General features: G+C 33.4%; 2 protein-coding genes across 9 annotated transcripts; both read right to left on the bottom strand.

Annotated features, from left to right (window-relative positions):
- Positions 1-1,693: 1,693 nt before the first annotated feature.
- LOC107431547 (4-alpha-glucanotransferase DPE2) lies at positions 1,694-11,009 on the bottom strand. Of its 7 annotated transcripts, none has more exons than XM_025066484.3 (24): positions 10,690-11,009; positions 10,498-10,588; positions 9,877-10,276; positions 9,355-9,472; positions 9,212-9,267; positions 8,991-9,105; positions 8,737-8,891; positions 8,413-8,609; positions 7,908-7,986; positions 7,416-7,454; positions 7,001-7,120; positions 6,724-6,825; positions 6,480-6,563; positions 6,120-6,362; positions 5,877-6,002; positions 5,669-5,743; positions 5,421-5,492; positions 4,492-4,608; positions 4,217-4,314; positions 3,687-3,846; positions 3,448-3,546; positions 2,426-2,623; positions 2,176-2,269; positions 1,694-2,043 (listed from the first exon to the last, which is right to left on the bottom strand). In XM_025066484.3, the coding sequence occupies exons 3-24, from the start codon at positions 10,228-10,230 to the stop codon at positions 1,850-1,852; spliced, it is 2,895 nt and encodes a 964-aa protein (XP_024922252.3). In that variant the 5' UTR covers positions 10,231-10,276; positions 10,498-10,588; positions 10,690-11,009; the 3' UTR covers positions 1,694-1,849. The 7 variants fall into 7 exon arrangements, with proteins under 7 accessions (XP_024922252.3, XP_024922254.3, XP_024922251.3 ...); XM_025066486.3 differs by having other exon boundaries at positions 9,877-10,262; XM_025066483.3 differs by lacking the exon at positions 10,498-10,588.
- A 1,475-nt stretch (positions 11,010-12,484) lies between these two features.
- On the bottom strand, positions 12,485-19,637 carry LOC107431517 (uncharacterized). 2 transcript variants are annotated; one of them, XM_060812601.1, is made up of 5 exons: positions 18,888-19,637; positions 14,493-14,605; positions 14,034-14,405; positions 13,109-13,844; positions 12,485-12,863 (listed from the first exon to the last, which is right to left on the bottom strand). In XM_060812601.1, exons 1-5 carry the CDS (start codon positions 19,120-19,122, stop codon positions 12,787-12,789), a joined length of 1,533 nt encoding a protein of 510 aa, XP_060668584.1. In that variant the 5' UTR covers positions 19,123-19,637; the 3' UTR covers positions 12,485-12,786. The 2 variants fall into 2 exon arrangements, with proteins under 2 accessions (XP_060668584.1, XP_048321800.2); XM_048465843.2 differs by lacking the exon at positions 18,888-19,637 and adding an exon at positions 18,322-18,555.
- Between the last annotated feature and the right edge of the window lie 494 nt (positions 19,638-20,131).

Genomic DNA, 20,131 nt, shown 5'->3' with positions numbered 1-20,131 from the left:
GCAAGCATTTTGTCTAGAAAGCTGTGTAAAACTTAATATAAATCATTATCAGCATTATAACTTTTTATTTATTATTAATTTGAGGTATATAATCACAACATGGTCCACATTAACATTTAGCTGTCTTCCATGATCTAGTCAAGAAACTTTTAGAGCCATAGAAATTATGGGTCAAGGAAAAAGAAATGTCCTTTTAACTTTCCATTTCCAATTTAGAAACCTTCAAATAGTTGAAGCCAGTCTATTCAAATAATCCATAAGAAATTCAAATAGAAGATATATTGCCTAGAGATAAACATTCAAACTCTAAGCACTTTAATTTACAACACAAGAATGATAAATAATTCACTCCTTTAGAATTTTTTTTTTTTAGTAGTCCAATAAGAAATTTTAAGGAAAATGTTTTACTTGTATGAATAACACACTAAAATGTTTATTACATTATTTCAATGAGGAATCATTTTCCAGAAATTGATTTTGAAAATTCTTTAGTATTTGGTGCATGGAAAATATAAGAAGGAACAAATTTTTTAAAATCTATGATAACGTAACTTGGGATTTTTTTTTTTTTTTTTTTTTGGGGACAAGTTTGAATTAAAAGATACTTGTCTCAACATGTCCCAAATAGCTTCCCAAAAAAAAAAAAAAGACATTACAGTTTACAAAGTCATATTCCTTTATAAAGTATTTTTTTTGGGAATTATCGGCCTACCAAATAAGGAATTGAATAATTCAAGGAAAAACTAGATACTGTCATTATCTTTTGTCTAATTGTGACAAACTATGAATGAAGGAGTAATTTAGAGGTTCCAAATTGTTGAATCTTGATGTGAAATTAATTATTTTTAGAAAAATAAAATAAAATTAAGAATATAAGTTATATAAACATATTTCACAGCAACTTACCTCTCGAGTTTGATGGTTTGGTTCTACTAATCCTTTAGCATCCATGCACTCAGCCTGATATTTTGAAACAGCCAGATTTGACTTGTCCAGCGACAAAGCATACATCACCTGCAAATTCCTAGATAGACTTTTAGTTCCACGCTTTAATTCCTGCACTTTCATCTTAGATTCGACAAAGAAGAAACCATCTAAACCATGATTATTGACTTCCGTCCCTCCTCCTGAAGAACTCTTTGGTCATCCCAAGCTGTTTTGCCATTCTTTCTCACTTTCTCTTCCTCTTCTTCTTCATCATGCTCTGTTTAGGGTTTGATTTTTCCTTTTTGATATTTGAAAAGGATAATTTGGGAATATATGAAAATGAAAAGGTAAAACAAAACAAATTCAATCAAGGTGGATAGATTTCATCAACACGTTTCAAATAAGAATATTGGACTAAATTCCCCTAATACTGCCTCATTACCCAATTCTCACGAGGCGAGGCATTAATTTATATATATATATATATATATAATTCTGGAAATGTAGGATTTCATCATCTGGCCTTGAACTCAAGACCTTGTTATTATCACCAGTTGTCATTGTCCCAAAGCAACAAGGTCAGAAGGCAATAATAGCTTTGCACGTCTTGAACAAATTTTATATGATGATGTTTGCTCGAGAAGAAACACAAAAGGAGGTGCTGAATAAAATGTAGTTAAGATTTTATTAATGGTTGGTGGCGCATATATTTATTTATATCTATATATATATATATATATTGGTATTGAAAAAGAAAACGATAATATGAAACTTTACAATCCATCCTGCCTCTGCGTGCCTGCGTTTATTTAATGTTATATAAAGTGAATAGACAAAGAGGAAGTGAATGAATGCGATTTTAAAACCAAAAAACATATACTTCAAATTTCATAAGGCTTGGATTGACTTGGTTGGTTGGGATTTAGCGAACGGCAAGAGGGTCTACATTGAAGTTTGTTCCAACTCCATTGGCATTGGCAACCTGATGTATCAGTTGCTGCTGCTGTTGCTGCGTTTCATTTTCAGAATGTAAGCGTCCACTCCCACGCACAACATCTTTGATGATACCAATCAGTTCCTTGTCTTTGATCAATGACTCCATTGTCACATGAACTCCTGCATGTATGTTTGTTTATTATGCATGTATGTCCAAAAATGCAGGTTATTGGCTTCAAAGTTCAAATCAACAGTTAAACTCAATTTTTTGACGTGTAAATTTAGAATAAATCCAGTTACTCTTATACATACGGTATCTCCAGTAGTGCTTCGGATTTGTTGGGTCATTGATAGTCTCCTCTGTTGCAGGGCGTGTTGTGTATTCATCTTTCAATGCCAACAAATCCTAATCATTTCCAAAAGAGAAAAACAACATTATATATATATATATATATATATATATGCCTATTAGCCTCTTTATAGATAACTATATAATTTGATATATGAAACTGATATCCAAATTGGTGTTACATAAAGTATTTTTAAACAATAACAAAATTACCTGAAGAGGGAAAATCGCCCACATAGACGGAGCCTCAACATGTTGCTTTATGATGAAATAGGCAATATCTGGGAGACACTGTCTGGGCGGCAACGTGTCAGATCCAACCATTGTCTTGAAATATCGTTTCCTTCTTTCTTCATCTTCTTCCCACCAAGCACGCAGGGTTGAGCAGTCATGGCAAGACGGAGCACACACCTGAGATACCAGCTCCCTCCCAATTCAGTACCATTCCAATTATAATACCTTTAAAGCTTAAACTAAATGCTTTCTGAGCAATTGACAGAAATGCAGTCTTGAAAATGCCATTAGCGTTTACAAGGAAAATACCAAAGGAATGTTGAAAAGTCATTCTGTCACTGCACTACCAACGGTACTACTATAAATGTTGAAATTATCTAACCCCAAAATGAATCCAAAAAGAATTATTAATGCTTAATAATATTGGATTCAAATAGAAACAAACATGGCAAAACTCATGATTCTTGTCAGAGTAACAGGTAAAGCAGATGCAAAATAGATGAAATACCAGTAAGGAGGCAATGGTAAAAAGTCCAAAGCTTTTTCAATCATGTATATCAAAGGAATACTTAAATAAGAATAAGGTCTTTAGCTCATAAAACATATACAATCCAATCAAATCGTTTCGCTTATGTTTTCGTGTAGCAGTGGAAATTAGCATAGTTTTAATGGACATTTATATAAAAGAATAAAAAACTTTGGATATACAAGATAAAAGTCTTGTAACTTGAACAGAAGGATTAATTTTCCTCCTATAGAGCTACTGTTACAGTGAAGGTTCATATACTGTACTATCATTATTTCAATAATAATTATAATAATGATGTTTCAGTAACAATAATTATAATGACAATGAAAAGCAATAATCATAAGAATAATGACAATGATGTTGCCAACGAAGACAATACTAATAGCTTTTATATAGAGAAACAATTACACTCTCTAAAGACCCACATGCAGATATAAAATTTCCAGATGATAAACAATGTTAAGATCTTTACCGTCATATAGTTGTACTGAGAAGGAATACCAAACTCCAAACCAGGTTCACTGGGCATACGTTGGATGCGTAAACCTATCAACCCTAATTCTTGCATAACCTGCATCAAGACTAACCAATCACAGAAGCACAACCTTCATGAAATATGCATATAAAGCTAGAAATATAAGCAGAAAAAGAGCCTGCACTGGTGACAAGCAAGAAGCTGGTTAAGTGGTTATCAAGGTTGAAAGAAGATACAGGATGAACACAAGAAGGAATGAGGCCAAGATCTTCCCCACAGGCAAGCATATCTGACGAGTTCAGGAGAACAGGCAGCGTCTTCAGAGCATTTTGCCGCCAGAGATTCTCTTGCCGATGGAAATAGTAGTCATAATAAAATTTTTTCAGAATATTTTTGCTGTATCAAATGATGACAAAAAAAATTATAATATAAACAATAAAAAAGCATGCCAAAAGAAAAGCAGGAAAAGCAACTCATAAAAAAATTAAAATACATATTCAATGCAGCAAAAGTTTTATAATTTTTGCTAGCTATTGGGTTCATGGTAACCTCATATAATACCATAGTATAGTCATTTATCTGGCAATGTGTTCAAATTGGGGTAACCACTTTTTGATAGTTTAAACGCTTTAGATTCATGGTAGCTTAACAATTAATGTACAATTGGATGGATATAAATAGGAAGGGAAGTGCAATGATGTAGCTAGGTCCATTTTCCAATAGTTTAAACTTTTTGAGATTAATGGTATTTTGATAATTAAAGTACCTGTGGTCATCCAAATCATGAAAACTTGAACTATCTTCAAGATTGAAGCGGGGATGGAATTTCCTTGCATCCTCTGGATCTCTAATAAGAACTATATTCTGCAGGAGCAATTGAGTATCAAAAGTTCAAAACTATTACTGCAATAGCAATGGAACATGAACTCAAACCTTGGGCACTCCAAAAAGAAGTTTCCAGGATAAACTTCTCAAGGAACGATTGCAAGTTTTGCTACCAGACAATTAAATATTATAAATCTCTTGAAAATTGTATTGCACCTGTAGAAGATCAAAGAGATCACGCCGTATTTTGTCTTCACTCTCCAATAAAGACCTTCCTGAAATTGTCTTCAGCTTGGATGCAATTTTTTTCTCTGTGTTACAGTCCTCCTTAAACTAAGAAAATATTAAAGGAAAAAGAAAATTTTTTCAGATTTAATAACAATGCCTACTGCTGCAGAAAAATGTTAAAACCAGCATAACACATAAGACTGAAGCAGATACATCACTCAGATTCTCTCGCACTCACATGAAAATGGAACTTCCATTTTCAACAGAGGGAACATGTACTTAAATAGCAAACATCTAATGTTTCCAAAGTTACCCTAGAGCTCCTAAACCCACCAAATTATTCTAAACGAAGTTCTACACATGATAGACTGCCTATAATTAGAAACCAGTATTCTTAGATTGATTATGGTGGAAATCAAAATGCAAGCCAAGGGAACAAGAGAGATCTAATAATTATTTCACAATCAATAACCAGAAAGTAAGAATTTGGTGGTATAGTGACATTCTAGAAGATAATAAGCAAGAAATCTCAATCAAAATATCATATTCAAAGGTGAAAGGACCTTGAACATCAAATTCTATAAGACATGCTTCGCATGCTTTGTTCATGCAAATTTTTTTAATTGAGGATGGTAGTTTGATGATGAGCAGATGCGACGAGGGTGGTAGGTTCATCCACAAATAAATAATGTTTACTAAAATTAAGCAGCATTGGCTTCCTCTACTAATTTTTTAACACAAAGACTTTTGATAAATGGCTATAGAATCTCCAAAATTCATCCATATTTCTACTTTTAAATATATTGACATGACCAGCAATATTTCAGAATACGCTATAAGCACCTAAAAAGATTAATTACATGTAATATGAGACAAAAATATAATTATACGTTTAAAAACTAAACTATAATTATCACCTCATAGCAGTTCTTTTCATATTCATTTAGAAAATTTGAAGCAATAGAAGTCCAATATGCTCCAAACTTGTCCTGAAATTTATCCAAAATTGAAATACAATATTAATAAATGAATCGAAAAGGCATACATCAGTAAGTAAATACAACAGATAGCCTAGCAAAAAAGACAAAAGCCAATGATCATTTTGCAATATGCCAACATTAATAATTGAAAAACCAGACCACAGAAAACTAAGAAAATCAGTAACCTGCAAGAATTTCTGCCGAATATATGGTTGGCTCAAGCGATTAAAGTCCCATATGCCTTCATTCTCTAGTTCTTCCTGAAACCAAAGCCATTCTTGCATTTAATTGACTAGAAGAACATAAAGCGAGCACTTCTCAAATGGCTAAAATTGCCCATCCTCATCTATTATCTAGCATGCCAAACTTTTATTTCGACAAGAACAACAATACCTGACTTAGAGGTATGGAAGGTCTGAACTTCCCAACTAGTCCAGTCATGGCATGTTCAGGAAGCTCCCAGATTCGGAAGAATCCCAATATATGATCAATCCTGTACGCTGTAAAGTATTTTGCCATCTGTCAAGGAAACACAGAAGACTTAATTTGTCTTATAAAACAAATTCAGTTGAGAAGGATGAAAAAAAAACAAAAAATAAAATAAAAATAGGATTCTGGTAAATTAATCATGCCAACCTGAGTTAGACGAGCACGCCACCAACCAAAATTGTCTTTTGACATTTCCTCCCAATTATAAGTAGGAAATCCCCAGTTCTGCCCATTTTTATCAAAATAATCTGGGGGAGCTCCAGTAGATGTGTTCATGCGGAACAAATTTGGGTATACCCAGGTATCTACACTATTTCTGTCAACACCAATAGGGAGATCACCTTTCAATACTACTCCTTTACTTCTAGCATAATCCGCAGCTTCTGACAACTGGCAGTACCCAACATTACCAAACAGTAAAATGGACAACTCATCTTTGGTTTACAACATTACCAAGCAATACAAATTACGAAATGATGCACAAAATATGGAAAGAGCACCACTTACTTGTAAGTGCAGATGAAATTGGATATAATAATGGAAGCAGATAACATCATACTGCAAGGTGTCTCTTGAGACAAGTTTCTCAAGCTGTAAGAAAAAGGAAAATTTTGTCAGCAATTTGATACCCATATATATGAACCTCATTTCTTGTCAATTAGATGCATAATGAAAAGACCCTACTACCAATTGTGTGTTTGTGTCTGTATAACCCTCAGTTTAGGTTAGAAGAAATCAAAGAAACAATTACCTTATCTTTTGAATAATAAGAAAATCGACCCCATTGGCTGTGATCAGATGTTTCAAAGAAGTCACGCAAAAAACAGAAGGCTGCATATGGTTTTAACCAATCCTATAATCAATTATAACATGAGTATAAGTAACAATTGAACCTCAACCGAGATTCTAATATATTTAATGAAGTGAAAATAAAAAATAAAAATTTTTTAAAAAAAAAAGAAAAGAAATGTTTATGGATCATTTTGTCAATTATCATATCATCACAATAAAGGAATGAAACAAAAGACCTCGTTTTCAGAAAAAAATTTCTGAAACAACTGGGAGTTAAGTATTATATCCTTCTCTTGTGAAAAAACTTTCTTGGCAATTGAAAGTTTAGAACTCATCACGGCCTCATAGCCAACATCCTGCATAGATTCACATCAAAACATATTAGTTTGAATGAACTCACATGTGGACGGATGTATATGTTCTCATCATGACCATAACTTTTCCCATGAAACATGAAAGTTTAAAACAGGCGGTCATAAGCCAGAATAATAAACAGGAGAAGAAGGACATCAGAGAATAAGAAAAATAAGCCAAGTCCCACAGAACTTGCAAGATGTTACATGTCAACAGCAAATCACCAAACTCTTTGACGTCCTCCATCATGCAATAACTAAAGAACTAAAAAAATAATTTTAAAAAAAATGGAATTACCTTTCCATCCAGCTTTTCTTTTGCCTCCTGAATCTCTAGCTGTAAGGAGAACAAAAAACAAATGCCAAGAAAACAAAGGAACAGGTATGAGTTGAAAATTAATGGGCAAATTACAACAAGATTCAACATTCTAACTAATGCTGAAATCATTTTAATGCCTAAGCGTTTAAAATTTCACTTACATGTCTTAGTCAGAAATACTTTTTACAACATGAGGATGAATTTATTATTAGCAAAATACAACTGGACTGTTTTACTCCAAAGTCAACTTTCGAAAATATGACAATAGTATTATTTCCTAAAAAAGTATTGAAAATTGAAGCACTGTTTAAAAAATAAAAAATTAACATCTGTGATCCAGTTTAACTTTCCCAGAAATGAATAACATTTAAGGTTCTTTGAGTAGCCAATGCATAATTGGCACGATTTACTGAAGAGCATTCATTTAACATTTTGTTTTTCCCCAAAAAATGAAAAAGCGATGAAAACCACCTTGACATCCTCAGGTATATTTTCTGAAAGTGCTTGTACCCTCAAGTATAATGGATGTAATGCAAATACAGAAAGTGAGCTGCACAACAAAGAAATGTATCTCAGAAAGTTAATATATAAAAAAGTTCAAATACTAAGAACCCTATGAATCTTGAATCACGGATATTTAATAGCGAATGAGAAAGGCGTAGAGTGATGTAAAGATAACAGATAGGTTTTCAAGGAAACATGTGACGCTCAACAAATTAGAGGATAGAACAAACAAAAAACAAAAATTTCATATGAGGATCATATAGCAAGAGGAATTTGACTAGTGGCATAACCAAATCAGAGGAAATATATGGAGCTTGAAATCGCACAAGCTTGGAAATCAAAAGTGGCAAATAACAGAAAATTTGGGTATTCAGTAATTTCAAGGAAGTTCCAAACATGCTGTTTTCCTTGATATTAGCTAACAGCAGAAAGGAAGACAAGTAGCTTGCAGTAGTCTGTTACTGAACCATACCTGTAGGGATAGGAATCCCACCACATCCCATGTACTGATGTATCATTCATTGGTAAAAGCTGAACCAGATGGAATCCAGACTCGACAGCCCAATCAACTAGTAGCTTTAGGTCAATAAACTCTCCAACTCCAAGATCATCTTCTGATCTAACAGAGAACATGGGGATTGCTACGCCAGCACCTCGCCAAGGCATTTCCTAAAAACAAGTCAAAGATTATGGCAATCATGTGGAAGTTAATGCAAGGCTTGGAGGTTTAATGAGGGGTTTCATACAAAACCACTTTTATTAATTATTAATTCTCAATGGATGCTTAAGGGCTTACCCGCAACATTCCATCTGACACGACAATGCATCTTGGTTGAGCCTTTGAGGATTCAAGAGAGAGGTCTCGATTAGGACCAGTTTCCACAGTAAAGTTTTCTCCGCTGCTGTATTTACAGTACTTGTATGTGGAGCAGCCGTCAAGGAAGAGAAAGACTGCCCTTACCCAAAACACAGATAAAAAACTAATATAAAAGACACCACCAAATTATTGGAGACTTAAATTGCCATAAGGATATTTAATTGGGAAGTCACCCTTTTGCAACACACAGTCTGCATGCCAAACCGATTCACCAGAATAGCTTAGTTTGAGCCCATTTTGAACCTTCCACTGCCCCAAATTAGAGGAGCTACCGATAACATAAATCTGCTGATATGAAACTTCATAAATGGTAGAAAGCACCAATAGGCAATAAGTTGGCTAAAATATATATGTAGAAGTATGACCATTCCCGATGAGGATTAAAAAGATATACCGATGTGTTTTCTTCAATGTAAGGACAGCAGATTTTGAAGTGGACAAGAATTGAACCTGTTTATCAACAAAAGGCAAGAAAACAATTCTCAAATAACATAACAATGATAGATTAATTAGAAAGATCAAGTCGAGTAAAACTACCTTCTTGGTCAAACTTATTTTCAATGACTTCTAGAGGCCTCTCTACAGTCAAACTCCAACTTTTCCGAAAGATGACATCTTTAAAGGCACTTCGGGAAGAAAGCGCATCAGCACCAGTCTGAATTTGATAACAACAGAACCTTTAGATGAAATTTTAACTGACTCCTTGAAATTAATATACTTTATTACGAGTGTATTCTAACAACCACACCAATCGACCATTTGAAAGATAAATATTGATGCTTGCTCGATTCTGAGTGTCATGTTGTACTAAGTTCCGTTTATTACCTTGCTAGCTTAAGAGGAGACGGGAAAAACAATGTGTTAAATAAATATTCCTACTCCAAATTATTAGAAGACAGAAAAGGAAGAAACAGAAATCTACAACTTGAGGTGGATTGTTGGAAACAAATTTCTTTCACTTATTGAGCAACTAAATTACAATATTCCAATATCTCATAACATAACAAAAGCTTTGCCAAAAAAAATAAAATAAAAATAAAAAATTTGATAAATCAGCACCTGCCAAAGATCATGTAGCTCTACCACCTCCGGATGTCGAATTCCCCGAGGCAGCGACAGTGGACGCTTCTTTCCCATCTCCCATCTCAGAATATTTTTATCATCATCCACCACATAATAACTGTACTCGCATCTGAAGCCTTTAGGAACCGCAATGGTACCATACCAGACAAGCTCATCACCTTGATGAACAGGGCTCAGTAACAGACCCTTCTTCACATTCCAGGAACCAAGCAAGGCTTCAGAACCGCATACCAGCAGGCTTTGACCCCATTGCGTGTAATATGGTAATCTGAACGTCACATTCACCGATTCTAAAGGCTCGGTTCCACGAAACAATCCCACGTTGGCCATTTTCTTCAATGCAAGAGCAAATTTCCGAATATCTACCAAAGCCAACCTAATTTTGTCAATCAAAATATATAAGCATCAAAATATATATATATATATATATATATATATATTATTTTTAGAACAACCGAACTGTAAAAATAAAAATAAAAATAAAAACTGAAAACTATAATATGGAAGACAAAACTAGTGCTACAAATTATAAATTAGCTTAAGCAGAAGTCTTTAACGATTCAAAATCAGAATAAAGAACTTAATAAACGTCGATACTTGTTTTATTTTACTCCGTTTCCAGCAAACAATATGAGCGGTGAGAAATTGATGAGCAATAGCTAATAACTGAAATTGAATGCAGAGTTCCCTGAAACAAAACCCAAACCCACCCCACCCAGATGGAAAACCTTGCAATTACATACAAAACAAAAGTAAACACTTTTACGTAAAAGAACCAGAAGCAGCTACCTGTTGTTATGTTCCTACGTTTTCCGTGAGGCAGGAAAAATGAATTTATTAGACAAGGATGAAGGAAGGAACTGAACTACGATATCACTTTCTGTGCAGATTTTTTCTTTTCTTTTCTTTTTCTGGAAAAGTCATTACACATGTATGAACGAGATGAGATTAGATTATGTGTTTGTTTGTTTGTAGGGTTGGAATTGGATGAATATCGGTCTCTGATATTTTTCAACTCACAAAGATAAAATAAAAATAAAATATAAAAATAAATAAAATTATCTTTTTTTTATTATTAGAATGCTTGCAGCTTGCTTCCTTCCACGGGGCAGTGACAGCTTTGGACAGTGGAGCTCAGTTCGCTTGAAGTTTGTGTCTGGTTTTTATTTATTTACTTCTTCTTTTTTTCTTTTTTTTCTTTTTTTTGGTAAATTCGATTTTCTATATTAACTTGCAAACAAAAAAAAAAATATATATATATATATATGGCTTATTTTATTCTTCTTATTATTACTTATTACTTCAAAAATCTATATAAAAAAAAATAATTTGTCATTTTAAATTATTTAATATCTAATTTAATAAATAATTTTAACCTACCGTCTACTTAAATGTGATTGGTATACTAAATAAATTAACTTTATTTAAAACTAAAATTGATAAAATAATAATTACATTATTATTGGCTAACAAAAAAGTATTTCCTCTCATTCGACTTCTTATATATCTATATGTAAAATTCATATAATCCTAGCCAAAGAAAATGATAATGTCAAAAAAAAAAAAAACACATAAAGTTTGTATGACTTTAAATGATTGAATTAAAAATGCTTAAAACTTATAACTTTCAAAAAATTGCCTACAACAAATATAAAAATTAAAGATCAATAAATTTATCAAAAACTATAGAAATATAAACTTAAAATTTTTGCATGACAGAAATTAAGGGTTGTAGTCTAGTAGACGAAATTGGAAACGGTTAGGATAATATTTTTCAATTTTGAAAGACATATAACAACTATAATGTTAATATATCCTCGAACATATCATCAAACAATTATATTGATTATAAAAGTATATATTAATCTTTATTTGTTCGACAACTATATAGATTATAAAAACTATATAGATAATGATTGTTTCATCCAAAACAATTTTTTTCCAATAATACATGATGGAATGCATAATTTAGTAAAAACACGTCCCACAAAATTCTCATATTTATGAAAATAACTTTGAGCCTTTTTTTAAAAAAAAAAAAGCTAAAAACTATTTTCAAAAATATGAGAATTTTATTAGTACATATATAGTCCTTTTGGATTATATTAGTTCACACGTGCACCATTCAAAAGCACTCCATATGTGATAGTTTTCCTATATACATACATACATACATATATATATATATATATATATAATTATTCGCTTAATGAGAAATCCCGAATGAAATTCATCTCCAACAGATGAGAAAAAAATCACATATATATATATATATATATATATATAGTTCTAGTCACACCAAAATAAACCTAGTTTATATAGGGCAAATCAATCAAGAAAAATTGATCCCCTTAACATATGTACTCCAAGGCATCTCGAAATGAATTCATCTAGATTTATCTGACAAGGCTATATATATATATATATATATATATATCCACAGGTATGATCAGATCATGAGATACCGATCTTGTACAATGCACCATTTACACTTTATCTTGATGTATTTACACTAATATTCTAACATGATTATTATTATTATTATTATTATACGACAGTGCAAAGCAGATTGCTTGGAAGGATATTGAAAAAAAAATATTGATGTGATACATTTGCTGTTTTTTTTTTTTTTTTTTTCCTCTTAAAATTTCTTCCGCAGAAGAGAATAATACACAAAACGGCAGCTATGCATGTAAGCAAAGGCCTGCCACCTCCGTGACTTTGACCCAGATATGCTTTTGCAATTTGCATTAGCAGCCCGTTTGAACTTTAATCACTATTTACACGCTTAAAAAACAACAACACATATATCCACTCGATCATACTCAGATGCCAAGCACGCCCTTTGCGTAGCTTACCATTACACAACTCCTCAAGGTTTTCTGGTTATAAATGTATTACAAGAGCTAGGGACAATGAAAATGCCAAATGAGCACTAGCAAGAAGAAGACCACCTGCAGAAGCTGCAATAACAATGTTCTTAGACAATGTCACAAATATGCAACATCCATATCTTAGGAAGGAAGAACTTAAATACTGTGTTCTACGTTTCAATGGCACTGGACCACAAGCAACACACAGAAAAGTAAAACCAAAAAAGAAGAAAAAAAAAAAGAACCAAAGAGGACATTAACAGGTTTTATCAAATCGATAGACAAATTATTACTTCAATCGGGTCATTAATATATCATTATTAGTTCATACTCACATGTAGATGGGGTAGGAGCAACCAACTGATTCATGTCTGATTTGCTCTTTGACGGGGGCTGAACATGAGTAAAAACTACACTTGGCAAAGGACTGGACGTTGGAACCGAATGGAAGATGGGTTTTGAAGTGTGTACTTGCTTTGGTGGTGAGGCAGCAACATAGTGAGGAGAGATATTAGGTGCAGCTGTAGGAGCTAAACGAGGCTGATTTCTCTCCTTCCCTGTTGACCTTCTATTTCTGAATCGGCAGCCAGGAGCGTTTGCTTCATAACTTTTTTGATGTGGAGGCAAGCTTTTCCCTGGAGCAGGTGTTTCTTCCTTTGGAGGAGGAGCACTGTTCTTAGTTGCAGGTGGACCTCTCTCAGCTTCAGGTGTAGGTGAAATGGCTGGAGCAAGATGAGCACTATGGTGGTGGTGGTGGTGATGGTGGTGGTGGTGGCGGTGGTGGTGGGGATGAGGAAGAGGAGCAGGAGAAGGTGACCATGCAGTGGAACCACCATCACCACCGTGGAGAGAGTGTTGTAAGATGGTTGAAAGACGAACTTGCTTAACCCTACCAAATACAGTATTATTCAGGCCAAGGTTTCTTGAATGGGAACCAGTGATGGTTTGAGCCAGTTGCTTTAACCTTTGCATTGAAGGAGTATTCCCAACAGCCAGCAGAACAGATGATTGAACAGTAGTTGGAGCAGCCACTGTTGAACCTTTTGAATTTGATAAACTAACATATATGTTCTGTATTCCACAAAACAAAACCAGTTAAGATGTGCAAAATGCACCCAAGGCCATCAAATCATGAGACTTTTACAAGGATACATAAAGTTAATTGGGTGACTCAGAGACTGGTGTTGTGCCAACATTTTGCCTGGCCTAAGGTAAAGAAATGTACATGAACATACACATTGAAGAAAGAGCTTGCCTAACCTCATAGGGTGCTAGATGTAATCCCGATTTCAGCTGGCTTGTCAATTCATTGAAATTTACTTGAATTTGATAAATGGAGAAGTTCAAAGTAAAGTTGAAAAGGATTTGCACTTTCTGTAGAAGAAAAACACTCTGAGGAGGAATAATAGTAATTCCTCCAGGAAATTTCAGCACCTCAAAAAAATATGCATCTCCGAACAAGGATGCCGTTAAGTGGAGATATGTTTGTCGAACAACCAGATACTTAAATGATGCTCTGATCAGACTTTCAGCTGGTTCAGATAAATTTGAATCTTTAGGATCAGGATCGACACCAAACACAACTTTTGTAACATTTGGCCTATTCAAAGGTTCTAGAGACAAGATAACCACCTGATTCAGATCATTAATTAGATCAGAATAATAAATAAATAAATAAATAAAAACAGAGAATGTGAAAAACTAAGGAAGTGCAGATACTCTGGTTGAGGGTAAGCCTATCTCATCGAAAATGTCGTCTGCAAGCTGTGAGATATTGTCTTCAAGCAAAGAAACTGGCTTCAGAACATTGAAACTTGCTACTATACTATGATCTGGATATTATTTGGGGAGAGAGAGAGAGAGAGAGAGAGAGAGAGAGAGAGGGAGGGAGGGAGGGAAAAACATATATATATATAATTTAAAAAAAAAAAAAAAAAAAAGAACTGTAAGTTTCATAAACAGTTTCATAGTATCAAATCTCCATCAAAAAGAATTTCAAATGTTCACACAACTTTTAAGAAACAACTAATAATTTAGTGGCTGCCTAGAAATCAAATTTCACAATCAGCCTACGAGTTGATTTTATGGATCGTCAGACTAGATAAAACAAACAAGCAGGATAGCGGAAGCAGATGACTCTAACAAGGCAATAGATTCCCTTTTACTCTTTATTCTGAATCCCTAGCATTTATGAATTACATAATATTCAAGCATGCATAACACCGTGCAAAATATGGTAAAATATGTTTTCTGACATCAATACAATCACCCAAGCAAGTTCATATTGATCTTGGACACCCAAGCGATATATTGTTACAGTGAAACCACCTTATATTCAAAAATTGGCCCCAACTAGACCTATCTGGTTACCAATTTTTCACAGAGGGCATAAAATTAGTCAACTATAATATCAAGTTTCATACAAGAATCATGAAAATGCAGTTTGAAGATCTAAGTTTTCTTTTCCATTTAGGACACTAATATTTCATTCAATGGAAGATATAAATATCAACGATCATTGTGGACTTGAGCGAGTCAGCTTTTTTTGGCATTGTAATGTCACATATACTCGGCCTTTGTTACTTTTATCCAATTCTTGGAGATTACAATTACATGTCCTACTTGAATTTAGAAAGGACTCTGTCAGCTGCCTAAAATTATAGCCAAATGTATAATTTCAAGGACTTCATTACATGCAACAAATAGTTATACTTTACCATAACAATTCTATTTAAGAATTGATAAACATACTTTGATTATATGAATATTTATATAACAAAACTCATATTAAAGTAGCATTTTGCTAACCACTGTGTACTTAAGAGAAGGTCTTTGATTCAGGTACTCATATTATAGTCTGCTTTCCTTATTATCATCTGAGTCATGGAAAGATAAATTACATGTTAATTAAGAGAAGGTCTTTGATTCAGGTACTCATATTATAGTCTGCTTTCCTTATTATCATCTGAGTCATGGAAAGATAAATTACATGTCCTATTTAAACAGAATTTTGACAGGACTCCTTCAGCTTCCTAAAATTATAGCCAAATGTAAAATTTTAAGGACTTCATTGCATGCAATAAATACTTATACTCTTCTAAGTAACAATTCCATTTAATAATTGATAAGCATACCTTGATTGAAAACATTTATTATTACAAAAACTACATTAAGGTAACATTTTGCTAATCGTTAAGTATAACCAAAACAATATCTTTGGTTCAAGTACTAATCCAGCAAATAGAAAAAGTGATGATTTTAAAAAATGTTTGCATTCATGTGAAACATGAGTTAAAAAGGTCCATACTAATTAACACTTGCTTCTTTTCAGTTGAATGGAAGTATTCATATTTTTAATATTGCTATCTATCCCATCCTACTTTCCATGCTGGAAAAAATTATCAATCTTTCAAGCGCAAGAAAAAATATGGACATAATCAGAATGCATATACTAGCATGTGTTCAGGATCCAAGATCAAACACAATGGATCTATCTAGAATTTGACTCATCTGAACATGTTAACCAAAGTATCACTATTAAATAAATTCTTATAATGAGTGTCCAAATAAAAAGAGCAGGGCAATAATAGGTCGACAGCCATCCTTTTAGACACAAAATTAGTTGGGACTTAGGAGTAAGGATTTCAGTTGAGCTCCCTCAATTGAGTCTTCCCAAGGACTTGTTACCAATCATTCTGCTTCCGATATAAAGCTTAAGCCAGGTAAATGAAACATTTAAAACATTTCCCTTCTCCAACAACATAGACAATTTTTCACGCCTGCATAGGTATATATCTTCAAGGAAGGATTGGCATGTTCTACATATTGTGCAATTTAGTGACAACATATCTAATTACAGGGGAATATTCTGTTAAAACCGTACCACACAGTGGCAGTGTTTAAAGTAAACTTCTTGTTTCATTAGAGATGGAGGAGAAGGGAATAAAAAATAAATAAATAAATAACCAAAAAAAAAAAAAAAGGATACAAGACAACCTTCAGTAAGCCTATTACAGATTATCAAATGCTTTTTTTCCTTTTTTCCTATTTCCCTTTGGTTAGATGGCTTCAAGAAGGGAAAGCAACCCAATAACTGTACTAACAAAGGTTCTAGAATAGATATAAGCTCTTAACTATTAAGAATGTTCCCCACCACGAACTAAAACTATATAATTAATATGCACCTCAGACAAATTTCTTCTATGTCCTGACCTAAACCTCACCTCTCTGATAAACCCCACTGAAAAATGAACATGTGGCATTCATAATCAATTCAGATAGCCCAAAGGTTCACTGGCAAGTTTTTCTTTCCAATAACTTCCCACAAGAATCAGCCTCATGAAGATCCATCTAAAATATTAATAGCATAAGCTCCCATTTGCGCAGCTTAGGACAGTAGTGATGCTGCGAGATAATGTAATGCAGTCAAACTAATAACTATTACGGAGTACCTAACAATGGAACCCATAGATGTAAATACAATTTGAGGACACAAGACTGCCAGATGGTTGTTGGCTTCAAAGCCAAAAGACAAGGGATCAACAGGAGCAGAACTGACTTTTTAGCTAAGACTATATCCAAGCTTAAAGACATTGATCAGAATTTGATTTTTTGTATAGCAGCCTTTCGCATATGGAATTTAGAAGTCCAGCTACTGATCTGAGAGCCGTTGTCAGTATTGAAAACAAAGATTATAACAGAGAACTGTAAAGCAACTTCGCACTGCCTAGTAAACAAAGCTTAGTGTTATCGTCTGGTGAAAGGCACAGTATACGGGTTTACAGGTTTAAAAAGATGACCTTTACTGCTTGTATTCTACCTCTTTGAGTTTGTAGTCCATTCCTTTTAGTTTTTTATTTCCGATACATCTATTTTCTCAGCAAAAATGAAACACCAAAGACAAGATATGGCAATTTACATTTCTCCTACACTGAAACACAAATATATGTATATATATATATATATACATATATGCATATACATATTTAATAAAATAACATATATGTAGAATCTGTTCATCAATTGTTTGTATACCTAGGAAGCATAGCTTGGAGAAAAAATTAACTACATATGAAAATGCACAGTACCCCAAAAGCCCTAAGACATCTTTCACCATAAGGATAGTTGTTTGTAACCATTCAAACAAGCAACAAGCACAGATGGACACAAAGTGGCACAGTTTTAGATCGTAGCGTCATAAAATAAAAAAATGAAGTCAGCAGTACTAAAATTGGCAGTATAATCTTCACATATTCAAACATGAGACAATCATTTAAAGAATCTCTCAATCCCAAATATATACCATTGACTCGGAAAATCTTACGATGAAGGAAACAAGTGTACAGTACAAAAGTATCAAATCAGAATTGAAAAAAGAAACACATATTTCGGATTTAAAAATTCCATATATAGCATTTAAAACAAGCTCCCAAAAATTAGGTCGTTATCCGTAAAAACTAGGATATTTAGCTTAAAATAGAAATGCAAGAGATTATTGTAATAAGAAAGAAATATACAACGCAACCCAAAAAAATGAGCGAAGTTTTACTCATTAAATTCTTCCCTGTCCTCCGGTCAGTTTCCCAAAAAGGCAGAAGGAGAGAAAAACGGGTAAATAGGCAGTGGCAGCCTAAACTTAGTTATATTTATCTATCGTTTGAAAAACCAGGGCAAAAAAATTTCTCACTAAGTTTGCAATTTTCTCATTTTTTTCAATACATTTTTGTGAGTAATTACTCATGAAGCAACAAACCGACACACACTAAAAACCCCCAAAAAAAAAAATTAATAAATAAATAAATAAATAAAAAACCGAAACCTTTAAACTCCAAAAATATATCTGTATATATATATATATATGTATATTAAAAATAAAAAACAACTTAACTTGGTAAATTTCATCTTATATTCTTTGCCTAAATTCGCTCAACCATCAAAACCAACATTGAAAACCCCCAAATTATCGAATTGCTACATCTTTTAAGGAAAAATAGAGCGAAAAGTAAAAATATAGTCTGGGAAAGATGTAGATCCACGGCTTGTAATACAATGTTGATAGCCAGAAAGCAGAGGGGGGGGAAAAAAAAAGCAGATGAAATTTGAGGGAAAACCGACCTTTGAACTTTGAATCGAGATCCAGATCGCGGTGATCCGCGAACTGAAGAAACGGAGGCAACCAGAAGACAGCAGAGAGGAAGAGAGCAGCGGAGAGGAGGAGGACGAAGATGCATCTGAGGCCAATGAGTCTTTGAATCCGACATCCACATGGACAAGGAGTGTCTGCATTCTGGTGGGAAGTGTGGGAGACCAGAGTGGAAGGCAGAGACCGTTGTTCTTCGGCCTTTCCCATTGGGACCAATGCAGTGGGTGGAGTAGGTCAGGCTCCATTTCCTGTCTCCTCAACTGGGTCTTGGTTGGCTGCACTCATTCTGGCTTCTAGAGTGAGAAACTCGAACAACCAGATGACGATGCGAAACTTAACTTGGAGAGGGAGAGAGAGAGAGAGACAGAGAGAAACAGAGACAGAGACTCTGTATGTTTTATTTCTCTTTTCTTTTTTCTGCTTCGTTTTTCTTTTTTTTTTTTTAGTATTATTATTTTTATTCTATGGAAATATAAAATAATTTAGGGTTTGGAGTTTGACGGAAGAGTAAAGCAGCTTGTGCTGCAAATTACAGGTAGATTTTTTTTTTTTTTTTTTTTTTTTTTTTTTTTTTTTTTTTTTTTGGTTTTGGTGTTAAGAGAATTAGATGACGATGCGGGTTTATCTGTTTCTTTTCTTTTTTCTCTTTGTTAAAAAAAAAAAAAAATGGTGAAGGAGAAAGCAGTGGCCACTGGCCAGTGGGTGGATGTGAATGTGAAGGTGGAGGGGACAGATTTATTAAAATGCGCACTAGGAGTAAAAATAGCCCTCTGCTCTGGTCTACTGTAATAATTATGTAATGCCAAAAATAAAAATGAAAATGAAAAATAATTTGAGATTTTCACTACTAGTAGCTTTTTCTTTCTTTTTTAGTGAAATATCACTAGTACCAATTATTGTAATTTTAGAGTTAGTCAAATACTGGATATCAGTTTATCTTATTGGGTTTCATTTTTGTTGATTTAGATTATATCATATTAATTTGGGAAGAATTTATTCATTTTTGAAAGATTTGGTGAAAAATTATTCGAAACCTTTCAAGGTTGGATAATTGTACTCACACTATAAAATTTGACGACATATTATATTCTACACATATTCACATTAAAACTTATTTATATTAATAAATTATATCTATTTTTCCTTCGATGAATGAAAATAAACCTAAATATACTATATGTTTCCCTTCATCATTTTATAATCCAGTTACCATCCC

Source organism: Ziziphus jujuba, chromosome 11, assembly GCF_031755915.1.
Source record: "Ziziphus jujuba cultivar Dongzao chromosome 11, ASM3175591v1".
Taxonomy (NCBI): domain Eukaryota; kingdom Viridiplantae; phylum Streptophyta; class Magnoliopsida; order Rosales; family Rhamnaceae; genus Ziziphus; species Ziziphus jujuba.
This window is presented reverse-complemented; position numbering and strand designations above follow the sequence as displayed.